The sequence below is a fragment of the Anopheles ziemanni genome, chromosome 3 (genome assembly GCF_943734765.1).
Source record: "Anopheles ziemanni chromosome 3, idAnoZiCoDA_A2_x.2, whole genome shotgun sequence".
Classification (NCBI taxonomy): domain Eukaryota; kingdom Metazoa; phylum Arthropoda; class Insecta; order Diptera; family Culicidae; genus Anopheles; species Anopheles ziemanni.
In genome coordinates, this window is record NC_080706.1 from 44,634,671 (window position 1) to 44,661,597 (window position 26,927).

The 26,927-nt window shown below is 44.5% G+C and overlaps 1 protein-coding gene across 1 annotated transcript in view; it reads left to right on the forward strand.

Annotated features, from left to right (window-relative positions):
- Positions 1–26,648, forward strand: part of LOC131284834 (protein couch potato-like) — a 43,936-nt gene extending 17,288 nt beyond the window's left edge. The window contains exons 2-7 of the mRNA XM_058313694.1: positions 10,900–11,095; positions 12,947–13,128; positions 22,881–23,000; positions 23,134–23,634; positions 23,776–23,851; positions 26,038–26,648. Coding sequence (XP_058169677.1) covers positions 10,900–11,095; positions 12,947–13,128; positions 22,881–23,000; positions 23,134–23,634; positions 23,776–23,851; positions 26,038–26,648 — 1,686 coding nt within the window. The remainder of the gene's footprint in view (positions 1–10,899; positions 11,096–12,946; positions 13,129–22,880; positions 23,001–23,133; positions 23,635–23,775; positions 23,852–26,037) is intronic.
- The last annotated feature ends 279 nt before the right edge of the window (positions 26,649–26,927 follow it).

Genomic DNA, 26,927 nt, shown 5'->3' on the forward strand with positions numbered 1-26,927 from the left:
GGAGAATCGATAAATTACCAATTGAGCTTTAAAACAAGAACTATCCACAAGTTTTGCTATCTCGTTGGTAGACTTGCATACATTATGCAATCGTACGATTAGTTTTTCTCTTCAAAGGTTATCTCTGATGCCTTTTGACCTATGATGTGAACTAACTGGACATTCCGAATTAACACATTAAGCGCTACGTCCATTTGCACTGGATTCCGTTAAGTCGTTAATTCGTCATAGACCATTGACGGTGAGTAGTAAGCTGTGCTTGCATGTTCAAACATTCCTTGGCGATATAGAACAATGCAAATAAGTGGTAAAACAAAGCTTTTTGTAAATATTTTTACTCATTTCCCGACAAAAGGTTTCAATAACGCGAACTGACCACATTATTTTAAGAAACGCGATGTACTGTCGGCCATAATAACCTGGTTTCCCTACAAAAAAGCCTGTGTCAGTTCCACAGGACTAAGAGAGCGCTTAACACGTTAATTCCAGACCCTGGTATGCTAGATTTCACTCAAATTGAAATATCATGTCACTTGCGTGATGCGCCATCAATTAGATTCAGAGAAGCCCACAGGAAGGCGGTCAATTTCCAACTAGACGAATACTTTTTGCGCTAGCAAAATATTAATTTTTTAGTTTTTAATTTATTTTACTGTTAAGTTTATGAATTTTTTCATTTTTATCAAACAGTGATAGTGCCTAGGCCTTGACCACACTCGATCTGACCGTCGGATTTTTTTTTGTGCGCCTACTAGGCTTTTAAATCGGGTCTTTCCAACAAATATTCGTCTAGACGAATACTTTTTGGGCTCACTGTATAATACATTAATCATTTTTCAGAGTAGTCAGAGGTAGCTTAGTTTTTAGGTAGTTGCATTATTTATGAGAACAAGTTATAAAATTAAAGTTGAGCAGTAGCTAACAAAGCAAACTGGAACATTAGTTTGCAAAACCTTAATGAATCTCCCGATAAAGCAAAGGGAGAAGGGCTGAAAGTTTATTATCCATGGGCTTCAACCTCTGCCAGCAATAAATCTTTGCCAACTGTAAAACATATCATACACTCCGCTGCTATAACTAATCTTATCGCGGTCGCTGCACCGACAGAGTAAAAGCTTGAATAATTAGTTTATGCGATTAATTGCTTTTTTCGAGGATCCAAGCATAATGCGACCGTTATCTCACAAAATGTTCGCAAAGAAAATATCGTCTTAATATCTCGACGAACGGCAAATTGATGAGTTTATTAAATTATTTTCCATTCATTGTGTTTTAGAAAAAAATATCACGTGTCACATGTAACGTAAAGCAGGTGTGGAAGCTTCCGAAGTTTTCTGCTCTTCGAAAGGCGCACTCTTCGTGGTATGCGTGGAAGCTCTAATTCAAGATGTATCCTCGGGGGAATCGAGTTTGGAAAACTCAAATACCCTCTTTACTACATGACAAGATGCACTGTAAAGAGTTTACTGCACTTTGGGCTGCACACATAAAATCGCCTAAATACCTCGTATTAGCTCGCTTGGCATAAGGTTTCCCGAGTGGTGCACCTTTCACTTCGAAAGCTTCGACGGAGGGCACAAGAAAGGATTGTAAATTACTGCCCACTCGGACACGGTTGTACCCATATCAGGCCGGTTGTGCCCATCAACCTTAGCAAAGATTTGCTACCACACCGACACCTTTCGATGGGCGAAAGTTTTGGAAGTGGAAAACTTTTATCCAAATATCTTTCCTCAACTGCCACCTAACCCGGCACGCCCCCTCCACCGGTCAATCCATCGTCCATCGTTCACCGTAGCGGTCCATTTATTATTCGGGTGCGGTATCATAAGTCGTAGCCCGAACTATGGCAACTGCTTCCCGTTCGATGATCCCGGCCGCTTGTGGGAGGCACTCGAACGGAGGGCAATAAAAGAAAGCAGCTTTGATGAACAAAGTTTTCCCCAGCTGCCCCGAATGCCTTTGAGATAGGGGAGCAAAGATGGGAGAGAGAAAAAATACAACCATCCACTGGTTCAAGAAAACCAAGAAATGCCGAGGACTCGCGGTGCTCATCTATTATCCCGGCTCCCTTCGGCAGCAGCTCATTTTCCACGAAAAGCCCACGGGGTCATACGGTGGCGGGGGGAGGCGGCGCTGAAAGGCAAGGTAATCACCTACGCAAATAGCTTCCCACAGGAGGTATTTTTGATGGTATGTTTCCCTCCGGCCCCGCACCGACCAGGTTGCCCGGGCCAATCTGGAACTTTTGCAGGATCGCACAAAATGGCGGCCGTGGCGATTGAGTAATTTTTCTTGAAGCTTTTCCCGCTGCTTTGATTGTACGTACGCGACGGGACCGGAGGACCGCGGGCATCATTCGAGCATAGTTTGATGGGACTTTCTTTGTTTGATACCTATCGTTGAAGGGGGTAGGAGCATACAGGGGAAGGTTCGAGATTGTCGGTAGTTCAAAGGCCACCGGTGCAAAGTTATGGCCCGAACCGAAAAATCATTGATCCTCGTACAATGGACGCCGAGATTTGAGCGAAAGTAATAAAACCACACGGACTGCTCGAAAGCGGCCACCGCTGCGACGATTCTCGATGCCGTTCTCTTTCAGGTTACCGAATGGGATCGACTTTCCATTACCATCCTTTGGGAAATCTCTTGCACGGGTCAGTACGAAAGATCTATACTTTTGTTACTCTTAAGCGCATCGTCCCGGATAATTTTAGCGCACAGCGTAATGGCATTGGGAATGAAATCCAAATCTTGAATTGGAATCGGTCTTGACTATGATCACGGGTAAGATTGGTTTTTGAAATTGTGCACATTCTATTTTAATTCAGGACACGGTATCCATAGCTTAACCTTCATTCAATTTAAATCTGATATTCATCAATACGAATTAAAAGGTTCGGATGGAATGATACTGTTGGGTTTAGGGTGCTTTTACATCTTTGGATATCTTGTTTACGACAATAGCGAGTATTTTATATCTATTGTTTCACACAGTGGCAATTGTTGGTTTGTCCTTTTATCTTTCAATTCTTAGTAGTTTAGAGACAATCCTTTTTGCTGATTTTCATCTACAATATGACCTTCTCTGGAAATATAGGGTCTCCAAAACATTTGATATATGTTGTAACATGCTTAAAAAAGAGATGTTAAGCACCTGTTTCATTACCAGTTACAGCCGAGATAAGTGACCATGAAGTGTCTCACAACACAAACATATTCATTCCGCGATGAAGCTGGAAGTGCGAACAAATAAACAATCGAAGCTGGATTACTGTTGAGACCACCACGGATTCAATCCAAATAAAAAAGCTGTCAAAATGGTTCTGATTACACCAGAACTACTCTTGATATTGCTTTCAACAGAAATATGCTAGGTTTTTTTTATTTTTGTATGAAAAATCATTGAATTTTTACAAATTTTTCAATACATACGTTATTTGCTTTTCAAAAGGGCGCTCGTCCCACTCCTGACGCATGTCGTTGCACAAAACGTTTTGGAGGTCATTGAAGCACCGAAAACTAGTATAATTTCAATAACTAAATGATTTTTTTTATAAATTGCATGTCTTGCACAACGACTACCAAAAAGCATCGATATTTTGTGATCATTAAATTTCATAATAATCTATTAAAACACTTCTTCAATTCAATTATTAGATCAATTTCTTTTTATCAATGAAAGGATGAGATAAAACGGTGTTAAATTCTGTTTATCATAGGTATGTAGCAAAAAGGTAATTATCTTTGAAGCACGTGTTCCTCACCGTTCACAATTCTACTTGTGTTTGCTCTCCGCCGACTGTGGTGCATCGATATGAAACTAATCTAGCTGCTGCGTTTATTTTCACATCAAATTACGGAAAGCACAACATTGCCAGCCCGATTGGGCTCATCTTCACTTTTCCGCCATGCCAAACCGTCACACCGCCTAGCGAATCGAACGTGTGACATGTGTTGGTAAAACATAACAGCTTAATGGTTACACCAATCGTTTGTCTTGTCTAGGGAAAGCGCTTTGGGGCGCGTGCCCGATGGTGGCGGTTTCGGAAAACTGAAAACTGTCCCAATGGCACAATCCCGTGATGCAATCGGAGGAATGCCAGCTGAACACACACACACACACTCTCGCCCGAAGCAAACAGGGGCAGACAGGCTGCTGGCAAGCGGCATGTTAACTGTCCAACATTAGCTCGGACAACAAATATCCCTGCCCCTCTCCCCATCCTCCTCCACTACCCCTGCTTTCGCCCCCGGGGGAATGGACCACTCGGGGATGATCCCGTTCCGCCGTTTGGGGACGTTGACGTGCAATGCCCAACCAATCCGTGGCTTGTCGTGTTCCGGTGTCGTTCACGTCATGTCGACGTCTCGCATGGTGGACAGGTGGCAGCAGGGTTTCGGTTTGTTGGACCGTTGCTGCTGCAGCTCGTATTAATGAATGCACATTCTCCCCCGTCAGTCGTCAGGCGGGCGACACGGTTTGAAGAAGACGTTCCCACCCGACATGCACCCGATGCATTTAAGTCCGTGCAATCGAATCGAGAGTGAGCTTGCGTGGCGTTGGACGATCGTAAATTTCGATTCGTTACCGACTACCGTTGCACTTTTGCAGTTCGCGCCAACGGTAATGACTGTGTAAACTGGGAAAGGCGATAGAGAGAGCTGCATTCCACAATGATGAAGATCGTTCTGAACCATTCTGAAGCATTGTGCACACGTGTGAAGGGAGAATGCATTTTCATTTCTGTTTCCTGGTTTGTTGTGGGATAATTTCAATACCTACTGTGCAACTAATTTAGTAACGTTTCCAACTATTTCTATCACCATTTGATCATGACATATTCATTGCTCGGTCAACAATGTTGGTGATCCGAAAACTAACCAGAAGCATCTAAGCACTTTCACAGTTCCAACGATCGAAAACGTCCTGTAGCTTCAGTATAATTGTACACGATTTAGGCTGAGCTGGAGTAATGATTTATTGAGTCTGGTCCCGGTCTGGCTGAGAGTAGATACAAATTTATTATTGCGTTCACCATAGTCAACTGAATAAATTATTAATCAACAGTTGAAATTAATTGCTTTAAACACCGCGTTCCACGTCTTCGTGTGGGAAGATGCGATGCGCCATTTTAATTCCGATTTATAGTCAAACGCCGCACGGGTTGCATTTGACCGGGAAGTGTTTATTTGGTTGTTGATAAATGGAACCTTAATTAAAATATAAAAATTATGACCTGAGAATCGTGATTGCGTTCTAAATAATGGCACATATTATCAGCAGATGCGTGGACTAAATTTGCATAAAAATAATCCATGTAATTAATTGAGCGCTTTGTAGTGTAGCTTACAGGTTCAAAAACCATAAAAGTTAATTTTTTTCAAAGAGTCGTTGAAATTACCGTTTAGCTTGGCAACTATCGAAAAAATGTATGTTTTCCCGCAAGAATCAATGACTATCCTGTGGGTTTGCCGCATGTCACATGTTTACCTTGATTTCATGGCATTATGCAACAATACGGCTACAATTAAAGTGTGGACAGTTCGATATCAGATAGCAAATAATCTCCCTTTGCCCAGTCTCTTTTGCCATATTAATGCATTTGAATAAAACAAATGAAGGCAGAGGGAAAGTTTGTTTGTTTTAATGATTTTATTCACCGACAAGTCGGTGGAAACCCGTTGCGGAATTCACTGTGACACCGTACGCCGCACGATGTCATCGATAATTATGCAACAAATAATTACAATTAATGCCCCGGTAGCATAATGATACACCATTGGGCGCTGCATCCGGCGCTAACGATGCAATTGCATCTCGACTCACCAACACACACACTCACTGAAGCAAACATACAACCGCGGGTAAGTTGTCACTGGGCCGGTTTTAATAAGATCATATCAATTTTTCTTCACTGGACAGGTGACTCGGAGCATCAAAAGGAATGTTGGCGGGTTCGTTAATTGTGATAGAGCTTATGTTGGAATGGCGATTATTAACACAGCGACATGAAAAGGTATCGAGTTTGGGCTGCGATGTGCAATTTGTGTCCGCATGGCAACATAGATGATATATTTGTATTGATTGCATAAGAAACATGAAGTTAAATTGGTTGTTTTCACTATGGTTCTAGAGTGTTGGTTGTTTGACATCTTTAACTGTTTGTTAACTCTTTGACTTAATCCATTAATATGAACTTGAAAATGTAAATAGTTTAATTTGTAACTGTTGCTACCCTCAAAGCAATTCACAGTTTGGCGTGTTTACATGTAGTGATTTATTTCCGTGACATACATCGTGTCCAGCGATCGCGCCGTGTGCATCTTTTCCACTTTATCGCACGCCGTTACAAATCACACCGGCAATCATTATGCTGCCGCTTATCGCATGCATCGCGTTCCCGTACCTTGAACTCAATTATGCTGCACGGAACGGTTTCCGCGCCATAGATTCCCACCTCGCGCGTATCTCCACGAGAGGAAAAACACACCAATCGGAAAAGAAAAATAAAAACTATCGCTCCGAAGAGTTTTCCGCCGAGACGGCTTAAGCCACCGACAGAGCGTCGGTCCTGGGCTAATAAAGCTTAATTTTAATTTGCAATGAATCGAGTGCTGACCGCAAGGCTAAGTGGGCCACTCGTTGCCGACGGCTTCGATCGCTCGATAGTTTGCGGTGAGCTTGCGGACTTAGTGTGTGTGTGCGGTTGAAGGAAGCACACGAGATAGCATAAGCTTGGCTTACGGTTAAGCCAGCGCTCCGATGCGGACCGCGAGAGTCTTGGCGGGAAGATAAAAACACGGCGGTGGGATGATACCGGGGGGAGGAAGCCCACCGAAACCGAAGGGTTGATAACATCCACCAGGGACGGTGGCCGATAGCAAGGCCAGCATCGGGGGTGCATCGTTAGGGCGAGCGAATGCGAAACATGTAAAAAATAGTATTCTCTCACAATCTTGTAAGCGGAAGGGATTTTTTGCGATTTACTCAGTACCCACTCAAAGGGCGGGAGTGTTGTGTGAGTGTTTTTTGCAGCCCTTTTTCCCATCCGCAAGGTGGTGGTGGAAATGGTAGCCGTGATAGTAAACATACGTCGGAGATGGAGTGGAAGAGTGAAAGAAAAAAACCGGAGCTGCATCTCGATCTTCTTTATCTCTTTGGCTCAGCGTTCGCCTGTTGCATGGAGGTGAATTTTCCGAGCCCAACCCAACCGGCTCCGGGCGGATGCACCAACACACCCAGGCCACCCGATCCCACCATCCCACCGAGCGCTAATTAAAATTATTACATCCATATAAAACGGAATTGTTAGCTAAATTCACTTTCAGTTGAATGTTTGCCTCCGCGCGCGGTCTGTCGGATCTCTCTTTGGGGTGGAGTTTTAGTGCTTTCACTTGCGGTTTTTCTTGCACCACCCAGCCGGATTGGGTTTTGCACTGGTGTTATTTATGCTTCCGTTAGCGATCCTTGCAGTGGTCGTTTTTAAGATTCAATTTGTACGTTGGTGAAGTACTACCGGGAGTTTGCGAGAAAGGCTCCAGTGTATTCATCTGATAGGCGAACCAAACAACCTCTAAAGAGAAAAAGTGAAACCAAGATGAAAATGAAATTAACGGTATGTGTTTGGAGAAAAATTTAAACTAGTTGAATGTCCAACACAAAACAATTGAACTTTTACGAAATGTTAGAAAACTTTAAAACATTGAAAAACATTAGAAGATTGCAATTGCTTGTGTTTTAGCTCGGAAAGTGTCAATTTAGAGAAAAAACTCGGAAAAGGTCTATTCCGTCGTGTAACAAAGTGTCCGGCGACTTTCGTGTAGAAAAGTACCGCTCTACCATAGGCTTATCGTTAAGCTTTCGAGGAAACTATTATTTTCAGTGTTTTCCGTTCAGTACGATTCCAATGCTGACGCCGGTGACAGAAAAGAATGAGTCGTAGAAAGATGGAAAATAATAACCGGTTTCCTATGGGAAAGACGGGTGTCGATCGGGTGCATACAGCGTGGTTGACCGTGGTTCCAGCTGCCGGTGCGCTTCTCCCTTTCCCGGCTGCATCTGTCAGCATGCGCCGTTTCGGGGTGCTTTGACATACGGGGACACACTTGTTACCGATTGCCTCTAAATCCTTCATGCATTCATAAGGCTTACCGCACGGACGGTTGGCATCGCGTAACGGATCGAAAGACAGTACGGCACGACGTGGTTTTATTCGTTCGTTGGCTCTGCTTTTCCCACCCTCCTTTTTCTGCCCGTTATTTTCTTTCCCTCCAAGCGCACCGAAGCGAAGGATACTTTCCGGATGGCTAAAGTGGCGTAGTCGATCGGATTAGCCAAGGATATGGTACAGTTTTGCACACTCTTGCACGAGCTCCTCGAACCCCCTCGCGGTGGCGTGCACTTTCACCATTCTTCACCGCGTCGCATTCAACCAGCCCGACATTGTTCCTACTGGCGACGAATGGTGACGGGTTTTTCCTCCGCCCCTATTTTTCACACGACGTTGTTCCCTACCCACGGACAGCCGGCAGCTACGACGCGCGCCATTGTGCCTCACGGACCGTGTTTGTATTTTCCTTTCGAGAAAAGTGTGCGGAAAGGATTAAGATTTATCAAACGAAGAAATAATGGTGCTAACAATAAAATATGGTTCCCCGGGTGGGCGGCCATCGCCAGCTGCGATGTGGGCGATCCGGCTTCGTCGTGAAAAACTAAGCCCCAATCGAAAAGCGATAGAGTTAACAGAAGAGACAGAAAAAAAGTGCACTAAATAGGATCAAATGGTGTGGCCGCTGCCTTGCCTTGGCGAGTGTGCGATAAAGAAGCCGATGGGAATACGAACAAACACCGACACGCTTTTTATTCTCCTTCGTTTGCTGTAGGAGCTTTTGTTCTACACCGTCGGCGCTTCGTCTGGGAAAGTTAAGTTCTGGAAAAGGATGCGAAAAGTTAAAATCGTGATTGGAATTGATTATCTCCGCTTACGCTTTCGGGCGGCGATTTTACCATCTTCACGTTTTGGACGTGAAAAATTGGCGCTCAATCGATGGACACTAATCAAATTAATAAACAATTAGCGTGTGATGCACAGGGGATGATTTATGATGAATGATTTAGCATAATTTAAACCAATTCTGGTTCATGTGGATTTTGCTAATAGAAGAAAAAAAGATGGTTTTATTTAGAATTTTGTTTATAGAGCTTAATATTCCGTGTGAGATATTTGTGTTGGGAAGTTGAAAGCAACGTTGAGTAAAAGAAAATAACTCAACGTTTCAATAATATTGTAAACCAAATTGATCAAATTCCTAGTATTCAACTTAAGTAAATCAGATCTTTTGCTGGCTTGATTTATAGAATGTTTTCTGGGGGGAAGTTTCAATCGTTGTACGATTTATTTCCATCCATTCGAAAATACAACATTCCACATGCCTTACCGATTCGTGTGGCCGTAAAATAAATGTGTGACAAGACCACAGGATGGACGAAAAAAGGGAAACCGTACACCAGCGCAACCGATGTTTCTCCCAATTGTCCCTACGTGAAGCATTTATCCTGGCGGTGGCAGCGGACCGAATTGCTTTTGCCGGCAGGAAGAAATGTAATTTACCAATTGTTCCGTTCCTGCTGATAATCCCCATCCATTTCTCGTCGGCCGATGCGCCTGACATTTACATACGTACCAGCAACGGGTGGAAAAGGGCGCTCAGTCAGGAGTCGGTCCGAGCGTTGAGTGTTTCCCGCAACGAAACGGGATTGAGAAGAACGGGAAAAGGTACCGAACAGGTTGCATGGTTCGCGCAAATGCATCGTTCCGTGATGTTTTTTTTTTTAGCGTTACCACAGTGCTAGTGGATTGATTGAAAAGGTGGCTGCCAAGCAAAAGGAAGATGGAGGGAACTAAAAGAACCACACTAACCATTCGCGCGGAAAAAAGGACGCCTATGAAATGCGAAGGAAATGGGAAATTGCTTGCACCTGCCGGATGCCGGACGCCGTGGAGGTCAGCAGCTGGAGTTGAAAATGCAAAAATTCGATTTATTTCTCCGACAACCCTCGTTCACTCCTTCCTCAGGCACCCCATCCAGGGCACCGGCAACTTCGAGCAGGAGATCTCTTTGGATGGCCAGCATCGCTTGCAGGCTCATAAGTGCATGTCAGTGCAAGGGGCACGATATTGTCCGACCTGGCGAAGAGATGCAATGCGATGCGAAACCCTACGACGATGGCACGAAACTGGCCGATCCGATGCAAAGGGGATAGTTGTACTGACAACGATATGTTTTTTAACTGCTCCATCCGTGAACATGGTCCGTTCGACAGTTCGTGTCGCTTTGGACTTGCAGCAGCTTGAAATGTTTTGCATTGTAAAGTTTTTATTAGGCTGTTTTATTCGAACTAAAACCGAGGAAAACAAGCACAGATGTTTTTAATAACACGAGAGCCGTGGGATTTAAAACATGGGCGCACCGGTTCTCCGGAATGGTATGGCTTGTTTGGATGTTTTTGTATTTGTTTTTGTCGTTGGAGGAAAATTTACGAATTGTTTCCAATGGATTCCAGGAATGGTGGGAATCGTGGACCAGGGTAGACGGTGAAAAGAGGGGATTGAATTGAAAAGACTTTTACATTGGAATTTTGATGCGAACGCGTATACAAACTGGGACAAACCTTCTTTTATTCAGAATATTTATTACCATAGAACATAGTAATAAAAAAACATTAAAAGAATAACAAAATCGGATAGGAAGTAATGTAAACAACAAAGTATGCAATTTTCTAATAAAAATGTATCCTCTTTTCGTTCGCTGATCTGATCTCGGTATGGAAAATGGTTTCAATTTATCAATTCTTTTTCGTTTGCATTCCACTTTTCGTTTTCTCCTCCTCAACAGAACTGCACCCTCCCGTTGTTGCTGCTCCTGCTTGCATCTAGCAGCTGCCTTGCCGATAGTCAGCAGCAACAGCAATCTGTCCAGTCGGAACAATCCTTCGCGAGTGCAGCTGGTGGCGGTGAAAACTCCGACAAAAGCATTGCGAATACGGTGGACAAGAACAAACGTGGTGCCCCGAGCGTACCGGTTGTCGTAGGTAAGTTTTCCACCGGACAGTCAGAAGGAAAACTGCCGGTGGGTTGGGGTGAGAAAATGTTACCTCCTACCGGACAAATGATACAATCAGTCAGCGAGCGAGTAACAACATTGTCGCGAAAGCCCGTTGGAATCGTGTGTGCCTCACTAGGGATTATAGCAACAAGGATGCATCAACTGCACCCGGGCACGTTCTCATGGGTGTTGCTGATGGTAGCTTTCCTTTTCGCTTCTGCTCCTGTTGCATTACAAAACCGGAAGGAAAAGGGACTCGGCGTTGCATGGCAAATCGGACGGCGGCACGTCGCTCTTGAATGTTTTATTAGAGTTTATATGTAAAACGATGGAATCGTATGTTGCTGGACCGGGAAGGAGCTTCGGCCATGCCGCATGGTTCGTGGCCAGGTTGTACCAGGGTTACCAAGCTGCTTTGTTCGCATGAGGGCATTCGTGTCCGTGTCTCCCCATTGCGTGGCTCCATTTGGAGGTACGTTTCATCGCTCCTGGTGATTCTTACTTTCCGGCATAGCTTTTCTCGTGCCAGAAGTTACGGTACCCTGTTAACGAATCGGCCAGATGGTCGTGATCGGAGGTTGTGATATGTTTATTTCATGCTAACCCTCTCTGGTTCCGGTTTGAATCATGAAAAATGGTTGTCCAGTCTGTCACGACAAACACTCTTCGAGGAGAGCGGCGTTTAGAGATAGAGTACCAAGGTTGGCTGCATCCAGCATTTTTGTTTAGTTGTATGTTATCTTAAAATATGCAATACATGAAGTACATTTTTCGTTCAATAGCAAAGTAAGATTTACATGCACAGTTTTCCTAGCAAAAATAATCTTATATACAAATGGATTACTCTTATTGATTGTTCTATTATCATTATCTTAAAAGTACTTGAAATGTGTTTGCTTTGGGTCAAATGATTTGAATTATAATAAAAATGTGTAATTAAATTTTACACATGAAATATTAGAAGAATATTACTTACAAAATAATCAAACGAAACAATAAAACTGAAACGTAAAAAAAAGGATAACATGACAACATTTCAATGTTGTTTCACAGGGAAATGATTCAATGAAATTCAAGGACAAATAATGTTACTTAAAATGAAAGTTTATATCATGTTGAAATAATTTGTTCAAACTGTTTAGAAAATCATTAATTTGCTTTAATTTAACTAAGCAACCCGATATGCTATTTTGAATTTGAATGAACCGTGGGATTAACAACAATTGATTCACTATACGCATTTCAAATTACTCTAAATTACTTGGAAGATGGTTTAGTTTTAGTGCATCTTTTTCGAAATTCTAAATTAAATACTTTTATTTGTAGGATATAACATACGGTATATTTGGACTTAAACTTGCTAATTTTACATGTTTTACTTAGAACGAGATGGTTTGAAATGAATGATAAACAGGTCGCCGATGAAATGGCAGACCACGCCGTGGATGCTTTAAGTTTCCACCCATCATCCGGTTGAGCGGTATCGTGTCGACGAATTCAATTACGCCAGTACAAAGTGAACCAAAGTGTGTTCTGATGTGATGATGAGCGGATTATGTTTAGATTCATTTCTGCGCTACACATCGTCCATTCGTCTCATCAAACGGTGGAGCGCCGTCCGTTGATATGATTAATTAATTGTGGACACAATCGAAACCCTCCCGGTTGGGTCAGGTTCAGCCGGGTATGCTCGGGGGTTGTTGATTGATTTTGCCGGTGGAAGGAAAATGGAGAATTGCTTTCAAACCCCGCAGCCAGTTCGTTGCTGCACCTGAGACGGGATTGTTTAGTTTAGGTGCTATTGCCCCTTTCATCAGATCTTCGTTTCGCTTCACAGGTACCCCGGCGGCGCAGCACACCGCTTACATAAATCACCACGTTGTGGCTGCACCTATTTCCGGCCACGCAACGCACGCAGCCATCGGCGCGGTTCCGTTCGGGTACGGTCACGCACTGGCGAGCGGAGGACACATCCTGCAGACGCCGGCAGCAGCAGCAGTCGCGACGGCAGTGCCGCAGGTGAGTCGAACGCTTCTTACGCTTTCCGAAGGAACCGAACCGAGGAAACGTCTCCCGCTTGCTACTGGGCTGGCTGGCATGGTTTTCCGGTGCCTTGTGGGTGTGAAAAATGGACGCCTTGGGTACTCGATAACGCCCCGGTGTCGAGCAGAGTGGATTACCCCTAGTGTTTATGCAACCGCACAGGCAGCCGCCAGGTGATGCGCGTTTGGGATCGAAAAGACTTCGTGCAAACATTTGCACCGCACACGCAAGAGAGATGCACAAAGACAACAAGCACAAGAGAGGTTGAAAGTGTTATTATGGAGCTTTTAGCCGATGAGAAGGAAGTGCTTCCGAAGTGACTTGTGGGTGACTAAATTGCTTATTTAGTTTTATTTTGCGATACACTCCGGTTAAAATGTTTCAAGCTGACGTTTTTAATGTCTAAACCATACTGAGGATAAGTATAAATTGAAGATTTTCACAGCATATAGATAATTGGATCTTGTTTTATGCAGCAAAACATGTCGTACCACATGAAACCCGTACAGTTTCCCAATAGTTGAACAAATTTACAATCTCGTTATCTCACCTTTATTTATTGAACACCATAATTAATGTCAATGCAGGGTCGCATGTTTCGTTTAAGTGACTCGCATAAGGGAGATTGCATGTTCGTAAATTTATAAAAATCTGCATTGCAGTGTTTTTCAAAGCGGCACCTTTTGTACAAGGTATTTTTAAATGAACCACCACTAATCACAGTGATTTGTCTTGCTGGTTCATTTTTTGTATGTAATGAATTTTCAAAATATTGAGACCATGAAAGCTGACATGCTTTTTCTTGTCCAACAATTTCTATGGTTATTAATAGTAAATCTTAGCTATTTGGCACGAGTTTCAAACATCAAATGTTTGGTCTACTAACGCAATGATGTAAATCAGTGAAAAGATAAAATAAGAAAGTGCACATTTCGCTTCAGCCCGCCTGAGCCTACTATGCGCATGCATAAATATTTACAAGCAATCAGTGTACGCTGCCAGCGGATGTTAATGGAGAAATACACACACCGTCAGGTTGATGGAGAAATAAAACAAGCGTGTATGTTGTTGTTTTTCTACCGCTGCCGCTTCTGGCTCGTACGGAAACCGGCAGCCCCAGGGTGCGCCCCATCGATCGGGCAGGTTGTTTGAATCGTAAATTTTCCACCGCCTATCACGATCGCCACCGGCCCCGGCATAAGGTTAAAGGAGCAACATCCTTCCGGTCCTGTGTGGCCCAAGCACGGCCCGGCCAATGAATAATGATATGGCAATATGAGTAACGGGAAATTTGAATTCCCGTATCCCTGATTTCCGGTGAAGCAGCGCTACTTTGATGCTGGTTCGTTGCTTTTTTGTACTAGCTACGTGGAACACTTCACTTTTACCGCTTTCAGGCACGCGAAAGCGTATGCTTTTCACATTTCTTCGAAAACGTGTCGCACGTGTTTTCGATAGGCTCACCGTTGGGAAAGTGGAAAATCTCGGTGTGGTAGGGATTACGGCAGCAGGTCACGTTTAATTGTTCCGGTGAAACATTTAAACGGGAAAATTGACCTCCGACGGGTGGTTTGAATTTATCGAAAGCGAAGTTGTGTTTGCACAACAATTTGTTCGAAAAAATCACTTAAACCAATAGTATATAACTAAGACAAAAAGCGTTTTTGGGCGTCTTGTTACATGATTTAAAAACAAACAGAGGTTCAATTCAAAGGTATTAAATCGTTTCTAAAACAAATAAATTGAAACGATAAGTTTTATTTGTAATAAAACAAGAAGTAAGGCTAGGTATGATCGTCCATATCAAGCGCCAAAGTTTGGAGTATGCAAAGATTTTTAATGATCTTCCAGTATTTGTCGACGTGCCGATGTTTTATGAGTGCTTTTCTTTGACAGTTCGACTTGTTTCCCCGAACACTTTTGGGTGCTCGTCAAATTTGCATTCAAAAAATAAATTTGAAGTCTCTTGAGCAGAAGGAACCAAACTTGGTGAAAAAGCAACATACATTCTTCCTCTCGGGCATGATGCTCCCCCATGCTCTTCCCGGAATTATCACGTTCGGTTCGGGAAGCGTCGGGAAAAGTTGTTCAATCAGTCCAACCACCGACTTCCGGCGCCATCCATCTATTTCGTGTGCGTGCCACGGTAGAGGGCACGTTGGAGATCACGTTCGCTTCCCGAGACTCCCGTTCATTAATGCCCCCGTGTCGGGCTGTCGCCGGCCGCGTCGTGGCATCTGGGGAGTTGGCGGAAATAAGAAATCAATTTAAATGTCATCAATTATTAGGCAACGGCGCTGTCAGCGAACAACTCCATCACGTGATTCGCTCACCCTCGCATGCGTCCTGGCATCGGATGGAGGCGTTTCCTTTGGTTTTGCGTTTACCCGTTGCGGATCCTGTTGCGCGAAAGATGCTTGAAAGAAGCACCTCAGTTGTGTTTCAGAAAACACATGCCCTTTTTCCCCGGGGGGATGCGGTAACGCGCAACGTTTGCGTGGGTTTTCCTGTGGAAAATGAGAGAGACACGCTCGTTGAGCGTTTCCGAATTGTCGCTAGCAAGAAAGGGCACGAACGGGGGATGAAGCGGGCACAAGCAAGGTTTAAGCTCGTGGGGTTTAAGCGAGGATGTGTGTCCTGGTACGAATTATGGATGGAGTTTGGAGCTGTAATAATTAACGGATGGCTTTTTTCCCCCGCGCGTTTTCCCGCATCGAACCGCACACCTGGTGGCCCTACCTCTGCCGCATAGCAAACCGGCACCCAGTTGCCAATGACTTCTTCAAGAAGGACCGCTTCTGCCGTGGCTCTTCCTTACGTCTGCAGAAGCAAAAATCTGTCATCGCAACGCCATTTTCGTCAAAGCGTTTGGGCTGTGGCTCTTTTCCCGGGCACCACATGCTGGCAGCAACTGTGCAACTGGTGTCGGAGATGACACACAACCGCGACCTGATGAGTGATCGCTTGTGCGAGTGAGGATTCACACACTTTTTCACCACCATCGAGACGCTCGGTTTGCGCAACGGGATGCATTGAGGATGGCGAAGGAACAGTCGGAACCCTGCGGGAAAAACTTTTTAACGAGATTTTCCCTGCGCGGGTTTTATTAGGTTAGTGCGGGGATGGAAGCGCCCGTGTTCCCGTTTGCAGCTGGCATCGCGCGCTGCTCGGGTTACGATTATGAGGCAAGTGCTCGTTTATGCTTCTAATTACTCAACGCACGGGAGAAAAAGTCAAGCGTGGCGGTACGGTTGACATCGTTGCCGCATTGCTGGTGTGCTTTTGCATGCTGGTGATTGTGTTTTAATCTTGTAGCGGCACACTGATGACGTCGAATGGAATTTGGTAGGGTACCATCAATCAAAACGTTCTGCCATTGATTGACATGTTAACAAAAATGTATGATGTATTGAACAGTTTTACTTTGCTCTGCTTCCTCTGCGTCTTATTTTATTTTTAACTCTTTTGAATGACAGAATTCGAATGTATTCATTTTATTTATCTAGGATTGAAATCGGAAATGGTTGAAACAGTTGACAAAGCAGATCAGAACTACAAGTAGAGAAAGAAACTAAAAACTGCACACATTCAAATGAAATGCAATAGCAGGAAGTTATTCTGATCGCATTTTTCTGAAACTGTATAATATCCGATGAAGTAAGTGTAGAGCAATTCTTGGAAAGTTGTTATTCCGTTTTCATGGAATCAACTGATTCCATCGTTTCTTTTATGCAACAGATTCGTATGCGTTGAAAAATGTATTTTTTAATTTATTTGTAAATAAAATAGGATAAAAAACTAGTTGAAAGAGCTGACAAAGCAGATCAGAACTACGAGTAGAAGAATCAGCTGTGAAGTACACACAATCAAATGGAATGTAATACCAGGAAGTTATTTGGATCGCATTTTTTGTGGAACAATAATATAATTCTTTTATGCTGTAAATTCGTATTCGTTTCAAAATGTATTAGTTTTCTTTATCTGGAATCAAAATCGGAAACGGTTGAACCAGTTGACAAAGTAGATCAGAACTACAAGCAGAGAAAGGAGCTAAAAATTACACAATTAAATGAAATGCGATAGCAGGAAGTTATTTAGATAAAATTGTTCTGGAGCAATAATATACTATCCGATAAAATAAGTGTCAAGCAATATCTGGAATGTTGTTATACCCTATTCAGTATTCGTATTCGTATTCGTTTAGAAATGTATTCGATTTTTTTTTAATAAAATCAGAAAAGGTTGAAAGAGTTGACAAAGCAGATCAGAACTACAAATAGAAGAATCAGCTGTAAGCTATACACAATCAAATGGAATGCAATAGCAGGAAGTTATTTAGATCGCGCTTTTCTGAAACCATAAGATAAAATCCAATGAAATAATACCCAATGAAATAAGTGTAAACCAATAATTGGAAAGTTGTTATTACGTCTCGTTCAACAGTTGATTCTCTCGCTTCTGTTATGCAACAAAACCTTCACTTAGATAAACACAATGTTCGATGCAAATTACCCAAGTCTTAAGAGGACCGTCCTCCAGCTGCCGGGAACTAGTTTTGCTCGGCACCTCCGAGGAAGTCTTCCGCCCTCGGCACCGGCACCTAGCGAGTGAGGAAAGCTGCTCGGAAGTAAACAAAGAAACAAATTAAAGGCAAGCCATCGGTGAGCTTAACGGATGGGGCTTTTACTCCCGATGCAACCGACGGACCGGAGTAATTGTCCGCGCAGCGGCTTCCCGATGCAAGGTGATGTTTTGCATGTATCTAATTTCGCATCACACGCACGGGGTGCAATTATGCACGCCGGAACGCCCGGGGGACCATGAAGCGCGCGGGCGACCAAAGTCGTTTTGCGAGCGTGCGGTCTTGAAGGGCTGCGGTTATCAAAGTGCACGGTATGCAAAGTGTTGGGCCTCACATCCACCTAGCGGCGATCCGTTGTCGGAAGCTGATGATGGGAGAATAAGTGCAGGCCATTGAGCAAAACCGCCAGAGTGTTGAATTACTTCCGCGGGACTGCTATCTTGTGTGGCGTCTGCGGTGGATGTGTTGAAGATTTAATAGGCTAATGCTATCCTTAAGTGAGGCGAAGTTGCTGGAGGATTATCAATTAGCAGATCAAGTTGTTTACAATCGGTTGGAATCAACGCCGCGTGCGTTGATTTTGAATGTGAGGTAAGCCTGACACGTGCTGCAAATGCAACTGGTTTAATTTATGTTCGGCATTTCATTGAATATCCGTAGGGTGAACGGGGAAGATTTATTACTTAGAGACTCACGTCCTACATCATCGACATGCGATACAAACCGGCTGTGAAAGGAAAATAGGAAATTGGGAAAACATGTGATAAGCTACGTAAGCCTTTAGCTGGATTAACTTATTAACTATCTCTAAAATGTTAGTAGTTTTTTTTTGAAATCCTCATTACCAATTGTATAATTGTATACACAGATATTCGCACATAATAACAAGTTTGTAATAATGGCAAAAAGGATTTGAAATCCTCGGTAGCAACGGAGATTATGAAAGATTTTTTAATAAAAAATACTTTGAACAATAATTCACCTTTAAAATAGAACATATAAACATGATATCAATTGCAGAATTGGGAAAAACAAAAACAAAATTAGAAATAATTTAGATTTTACAAAAAAATTTTGCTGTGTTCCAAAAAGACAACACTTGTTTTCCCAAGTTTTCAAACTTATTTGCTTTTTTTGTGGGTCATCTTCCACGTTATTTTCAAGATATTGAAGTGTTTTTGTATATCTTTCAGGAGAATGCTATTTTTTCATTCTCGTTTGTCATTCTCAGAACAATTAATTGACATTTAAGAATAATGTCATTAGTTTAGAAACTAACATTGTGGCCCCGCTTAGTTAGAAACTCATCCGGTAATTTGGTTCCCATTTTAAAATGATTTATAACTTCAATTACAGTTGTAAATTATAAACAACTGCTGCCGATTAGAAGCTCCGAGCAATTATTTAGCAATAGTAATTTTAATCGGCATCACTTCTGTCGCACTCTGTGCCTCAACGAACGCTAATCTAATGAGTTTGGGTCGATAGAAGCATATTACATTTTCCACTATAAATCTACCCATGAACCCATTACGAATGGAAACTGTCCAACCCGGTACCCCCAACTGTTGCTTCGAATGTTCAATATTCTATAATCAAAAGAGTTCGCTAGCGAAAAACGGAAAGTAAACGTGACAAAAAACATGTCAGATTGTTTCTTTTCCTCCCTTCCTCTCAACGAAAAAGGGTTCGATTTCCATTTATTAAATTTCGACCCACCGGCACGAGTCATGCCAAACTGGTGGCCAAAAAGTGTGCAAAGGATTGAACTAAAACACGTTCGCATCCCGGGACGGCGCGGGTTAAAATAATAATGTCATCCGATGGGCAATTTTGTCCAGCTGTCGAAAAGTTGATACCACCAAACTTTTTCCCGGGTAGAAAAGTTGTTGTGTAAGCGCCTCCATTTATCCAGAGTCATTTGTTTTACTGTTTTTTTTTGGTTTGGTTTGGTCGTTCTTCCGTTGGTCCGTTTTTCTCCCCCCCCCCCATTTTCCCGCTCGATGGCGCAGGTTTTGTTTTTCGCTTCATTCTAGCGTCGTTTGTTTTAAGCACATCTCGCCTCTTGCCAGTGATAACACACGTTAACACACGTTGTGTGCTGTGTGGCCGCTTTCTTATCTGTCGCCGGTCGCAAGGTCGCCAGGTTCTGGTCGGCCAGGTTCATTAACTTCCGCTTAGCAACCGACGGTCTGTAATGCGGTGGATAAGCTTCCGGCAGTTAGGGGCACACAATTTTGTAGCAAAAAAACAAAAGAAAATTAACGTACCACTCATCACACCAGTCAGCAGGTTTTCGAAATCGCAAGCGGCCAAAAAACCCGGCCTGCAAGTAATGGTGTTGAAAAACAAAACGGGCGGAAAATGCGAAGGATTCGCACGGGAAACGAATCGCGCCGTCGAGCGAGGCGAAAGGACAACGAACAACGAAAAGGGTGCCAATATGAGCAACATTAGCAACCATCGCTGGCGCTGAAAAATGTTTTCCTATTTTTGTCAACTCATTTAGCAACTCGCCTACGGGCTCCTTTGTGGCTTCGACTAACTGTCGAATCGTTTTGGCCCCACCATGCGGAAACACTCGTCTCGGGTTAACTTTGGAAACCGGGAAAAGCCCTCCACCCTTCCGACTTCCGACCAAATTGCCCCGAATTGGATTCACCGACATTGGCGGTAATCAAATAATATCTCGCATGAAAGGGCAAATTAAAAACTTTTACCGCACGGCTCATTTCGTTTCGCCTGTTGCTTCCTGCTTTCCCGATCCAAACCACCGTTTACGCCGAACGAAATTAAAACAAAAATGTGTTTCAAATTCTAGCAAAGTGACATAATGTTGTAATTTGAAGGGGAAATCAAAATAACGTTTCCGTGGAACCGAACATTTCGTTCGCCCATTTTCGTGTGGAAGTGTTTAATTAAGTTTCGTGTTGAGCTCGAATTCTGATGATTTTGCGGACGATTCGCCAGCACGGAGGGAGGGAAAAGGGAGAGAATATGGCGGAAGAAGTTCGAGGTCGCACCCGTTTGTCCTTGGTCGCGTGGTGGAAATAACATATTTTATGTAATGGTGGGGGTGAAATTTTACGTTTCGAGCAATCGAGCGTACCGGACCGCAGCTGTGTGAGATAACGAGAATTCAAATGCCGCAAGCAAATGGAACCGAACCCTCGTCGAAGAAGCCCCCCGAAACTTCGTTTGCCCCACGGTGGCTCTTCTGTGCGCTAAATTAAGCTGTTAAAATGTATGAAGTGAACACGAAATGATCAGCCACCGACAGGTGCAAGCAGGTGGTAGTATTCGTGCCGACGGTGGTGCAACGAGGTGACAATTTGATGCTGGAAGTTCTTTTTCCACTCTTTCCTTTTTATTTTACCCTTATTTACACCGCTGCTTTTGAGTGGTCCATTCCGGAGAGCCAATTTTGACGGTCACGGTGGCACGTTTCGAGTCTCACGTCTCAATCGGACAGGGGGGGGCGAACTTCACCCGCTTACATAAAGCGAGCGTCGCGAGAAGATGATCGGTCGGGCTTCTGCCGCTGATTGAGAAAAAGAGGTTAATGTTTGGGTTAAATCATGAGGGAAATTGGCCCCGAAGGAGCGATTGAAGCCACCTTTATCGAGTGAGAAAGATTCAGCTGGAGATACTCTAGATTACATTATGCAATTCTTGGCTGGATTTTTTTAAGGCGAACTGAAAGAAAAACTCCGACAGCCACCAGAAACAGATGGTGCTGGTAGAATTTACTACGACTGCTAAAAACTGTGTGCAAAAAGCAACGTTCTTCAGATCGTTGACGAACGCGTACGGAGCTTGATCCGGGTGTCACCATATTTTAGCCCAGATGGATACCGAAAGATAGCGCATCAATAACGGATCTTCCTTTGCTGCATGTCAATTTCAAGCAAACCCCGACCTTTTGCCCTTTCAGCATCACTTTGAATTCAGCAAAAAAAAAAACAACCAAACGATGTCGAATTTTAGTCCTTCCATATCTGCAGTTCCGTTGAAAAAAAAAACGAATTGATTGGCTGATGAAATGTTCTTGACAATCTCAACAATCCATGGAAAAAATCGAACGATCGGAAATCGCAAATGTTTTCCCCCACCCACCCCGCGCGTTGGAATTGGATGGTTGGAATGTTTTCCCGTCCATTTGTACCGTCTTCAGCGGAAAGCCAGCTGCCAGCTCGGTTCGGCAGAACTGGTACCGGATTGAGTTTTCGGATTGATTCGTTCGGCATGTTTATCGGAACAGAAAAACACGATTCATTTGCTCGGTTGATGCAATCACCGCAAACAAGGTTCATCAGCCGACCGACTCGTCTGCATATAGATTGTATTTTTGTTGTTTTGCCGATGCAAGCCTGTTTTTCCTAGCAACGGCTGCCGCTATCGCTCGCCTTCGATGGAAAGGACAGTGAGGGGAGATGTGATTTAAAAATGATTAATTAACTGTGCGTTGAAAAAAGCAATTTAGCTCGATTGGCATGTTGAGCGAAATGTAAATTATACTGATTCGGGCGAATTTTCCACCATTTGAGATAGCAGAATTTGCTGCGAACGCAATTTTACTTAATTTCCACGGAAACATAGTATCAAAAAGTGCTTGTTGCAACGTTTTCTGTTGGGTTGACTCGTTTGTGTGTAGCACGCAGAGCATATAAAACCGTCCGATCCTTTCGGGCTTTGCTAAATCTGTCACGAACGATTGCGTGCCCGAGCGGGAGGAACTTTTTCATCGGCATACTTTTCCATGTAGCTTTTCATCGCCTGCTTTCTCTCAGCCCGAAAAGGTGGAACTCCATCGCGTGCTCTACAATGTGCACAGAGGTTTTTTGGTTTGGCTTTTTGTTTTTTAGAGCTAGCGATCAGCTCTTAGTTGCTGCTGCTTACAGTAGCAGTTCTCCGTCCGAAAAGTGGCAGGTGTCAAAAATGCTTGGAAAAGTGCTTGTAAAAAATCAGAATAGGGAAACTGCACTCAGTACAACAGCTTAATGATGGCTTACGCTTGCTTCTGCTTCATTTCAAGAGAAACGTATTATGCTGCCTATGCTGAACTTGAATGCTTGTTGTTGTATCCAGTGCTATTTCATAGGTCGAACTTGATTTAACTCGGTTTCGCTTTTGCGTGAACTTGCAGCATGTGACCATACACAAGGTCAGCTACGTTGAGCCTGCCAGGGCGACTACCACGACCACGACCCTCAAGCTGGCTAGCGCGTCCGAAGGGTTGCATCATCTGTCACCCCTCTTGGCGAAGGTAGTAGAGAGTCTGGTGACACTTCCGATTTCCGCCTGCGAAGAAAGTGTCGAGAGGCGTCTGTATTGAGATGGGTTATAACTTAACGACTCATTATGCCTATGTTTCTTTTCCCTTTCTTCACCGTCCTTAGTATAACTACGCCGTACCGCAGCTCACCTACACGCACTACCCGCAGTATCAGCTAGTGCAGCACCACCACCACCAACAGCAGACCAGCCCCGTCGGTGGGACGCTCCAGCCGGCCACCATCTACGCGACTCACACGGCGCTTCACGAGCATCCGGTTGCGGAGATTGCTACCCACCACCAGCCGCAGCACCAGCAACAGACGGCGTACGCACATCAGCAGCCCATTTATGCGTCCCACCCGGCGGCCATTCATTACTCGGTGGCCCTTCCCGGGCAGCATAATTACGCCGGGCAGCAACAGCAGCAGCAGCAGCAGCCTCAGCAACAACAGCAGCATCCTCTGAGCCACACGCAAGCCATCCATTACCAGCAGCAGGCGGTGGCGTCGGGCCTCGCCGGGCAGCAGCCGGCCGTGCCGATCGTCCACCAGGCCCCGATCGCCGCCATCAATCAGGTCCACCAGGCGCAGCAGGTCTACGCGACCCAGGGACAGCTGACCAAGGTGAGGCTGCTCTCGCGTCTTGCGGGCGGCTCAATATTGAGGCACAATTTATGGAAATGGGTGTGCCTCCTATGGCCCACCCCTCGTTCCGATCCAATTTACTCATCCATGTTTCACCCCCTTTTCACTCCCCCTCATCAGTATCCACTGGCGGGAACGAGTTTGTACGGAGCGGGCGGGTTGCAGAACCAAATATACTCCACGGTACCCAGCTACGGTAAGTCAGTTCTCTTGCTCGGTGGCATCTTATTCGTACTCGCCGCCACTAAATATGTGCCACTCGGCGTTCGGCAGTTTATTTGTCGGAGTAATCATTGCTTTCATCATCACGCGGGTTGAGCTCGCAGGCGTCGAGGCTCGCAAACTTCGTTCGACTCCTTTCGGAGCGCACCCGAAGTAGACACGTCGGTATATTTTCGGAGCATCGTAAAGAAGGGGACGCTGTCAATACTGGTCGATTTACGTGGCCTGTGCTTTTTCTTTAATAAAAGCCTACTAAGCTGCATAATAGCACGAATAAGAGGCCATAGGGCGGGTTAGTACTTTATCTATGAGAGGAAAGTGGCTATTCAACATGTGATATATCGTACTTTATTTTATATAGAAAAGTATGAGGTATGTTCATGTCTTAATTAAACAATGTACAGCAAAGAATAAGAAGATAAGAAAGTACATTAAAATGATGGACATTAAAAAGAAATATCTCTTTAACGTACTTTTACATACTGAACGAATCAGTATCAAATGGGTTCCTTTAGCGTCTTCATATACTTACTGGAAGAATTGTGCTCCTCTGGAGTGTCAAACATAATGTTTACATCGTAAACGAACACAATAGGTACGGTCACACGAGACGAACCCTGCTCGAATTTGGACGCTCGGCGAACCTTTTCTTGAATGTGTTAGTGAATCGAGCAGAGTTCGCGAACCTTTTTCGAGCAGAAAAGGTTCACCGATTTTGGTGGATAGCACGAACCTTTGCCGCGAACCTTTTTGACGTTCCGTTCGATTTCCCCATTTGTTTACAATGCTTACTTTGATTTATTCTTACCAACTATCAATGAAACTACATCAATGGTTCGTTACGTGTGAACGCTAAAAGGTTCGGCGAACCTTTTTTTGGCATTCGTTTGTAATAGTGTGCGAAAGGTTCGCCAGCAAAGGTTCGTCTCGTGTGACCGTACCTAATGAAATATGCTTGACGTGCTTAAAAACTGTTTTTTTTCCAGTTATTATACGTTGTTAAGAAAAGGGAAGACGAATTCATACAGATGATACTTAGTTCTAACGGTAAGTGTTGGAAACAGTTCGGACCCATAAGTTCGAACTCGCTCCAACAGCACCTGTCAGACGAAAAGGGAATCAGCGGGAGAAAACCGATAAAAGAAGTGGAAAAGCGGGAAAAAACTCTTACTCTTGTAGAAGCACAACCAACGGGAATAAAGAGTAAATTTTCGGCTTTTCTTTGCCACATTAGATATTCCTAAGAATTCTTTTAATTCCCGCGACGTAGAAAGTGTTTGGAACAGTAAGATAGAACCTTCTGACCATCTGCCTATGGATGGGTCATTTCAATACATAGTTCAAAGCAAACATTGGTTTTTCCACAGTCGATTGTACACTAGATAAATATAGAAATAGGGAAGTATAAAAAATACTTTGCAAACAAATCACAGGCTACAGGTTTAAAAAGTATACCAAATAGGTTTGAGATTTTTTGCAAAACTGCTTTGTTAGTTTTTACGAAACAGTTATTATTACTGAAATGAAACAAAACGATCCGCTTTTTTGATGAGGATTGGAAATTATTTTACCTTATCATGTAGTTATGATATTTAAAGTTAAGTGATGCATACCGAGAAATTGTGCTACTGATTCAAAATACTTCGAAAAGTCACAAATGTTGAATTTCGGGCTTTTACAGATTTGACTGCTTCTTAGAAAGGAATGTTATTCTGCAATGTAAAGACGGAAGTACAGATTTTCCTAATTATCCTCTTTCCGATGGACATGCTTGTTGCCCATCAGAAAAGCAGCGTCCTTCTCGGGAAATTTGAAGAAAAACCGAGCGAGGATTTCCTCCACGTTCCCCACTTTCCATCGCTTCTTCATCCGAAAACCGTCCGCCATCTCCATCTGCACTCGGGCTTCGTAAACCTCCATCCGGCTCCACTTGACTCACGCTTTCCCGCGGGCCCGGCAATCCAGTGCACATCCGGCTACTCCCTCCCTCCCCCTCCTGCCCTCCTTCCTCTGCACCCGGGTCTTATCATCCGGTGTACGCATCCTTCATCCGGGGATGGAATCTGGCATCCGGGTCCGAAAGCGGAGTTTCTAACGGAGCCTTTTCCCTTTATCTTTATTCCCTTTCCTCGGCCGCCCGCGCCACCCCGTGCCCCCCAGGTGACCCAGACACACTAACAAACCTAGCCAATCCCGAACCATCCACTCCCTCCGACGCTCCCCGCCGATACCCGACCGTACGGCCCGTCAGCCGGCCCAGCAACGTCCCAAACGATATCCGGCCCATCACCGAGTACGAGGATGATTACGGTGGCGAGGGTACGGACGCGGCCGGCGTCGACAACGACCTGTACCGGGACGAACAGCCGCCCGGCCGGAACGGAGCGCCCGCTGGTGGCGAACGGGTGAACGAACCGTGCGACAAAGACTCCAAGAAGTCGGGCCAACCGAGTGCGTTCAACCGGAATCTCTACAACATGTGGAGGGCGTACGATCTGGGCCGGGCGCTGCTGAAGGCTTCCGGTGCCAGTGGAACGACGCCCAAGCCCCGGACCAAGCCACCGAACGGCGACAGCACCGACCGTATCCAGCTGATCCACCCGCCGGGCGAGTCGGACAAGAAGCTGAAGGGCAAGTACTACGAGGGCAAGTACTACGCCTACAACCGGGCCGGTCGTCAGGAGACCAACCGTTCGCCAAAGTCCGTCAATCCCGGCACTACGTCTACGACAACGCGTACGCCCTCGTCCCGCCGGAGAAAGCTCGACTAATCCCGTCCGACTTGAGTGATGTCCGCTTTCTAGTACACTCGTACTACAGTCGTTTAACTTTACGTCAAACCCCGGAGCTGCTCCTGCTTCCCTCCTGCAAGCTTCGGTATGCCTCGGCAATTGCACAACCACAACCACAACCATTTCCCACCACCTCCATCCATCCGTTCACCCATCGTCGTCGTCCTCGTCACCGTCCAGCTCGCTGGCTGGAAGAAGTACTGCAAGCTCTGTTCTGTTTTCAACTCACAGACTCAATCTGGAGTTGAAACTGCACTT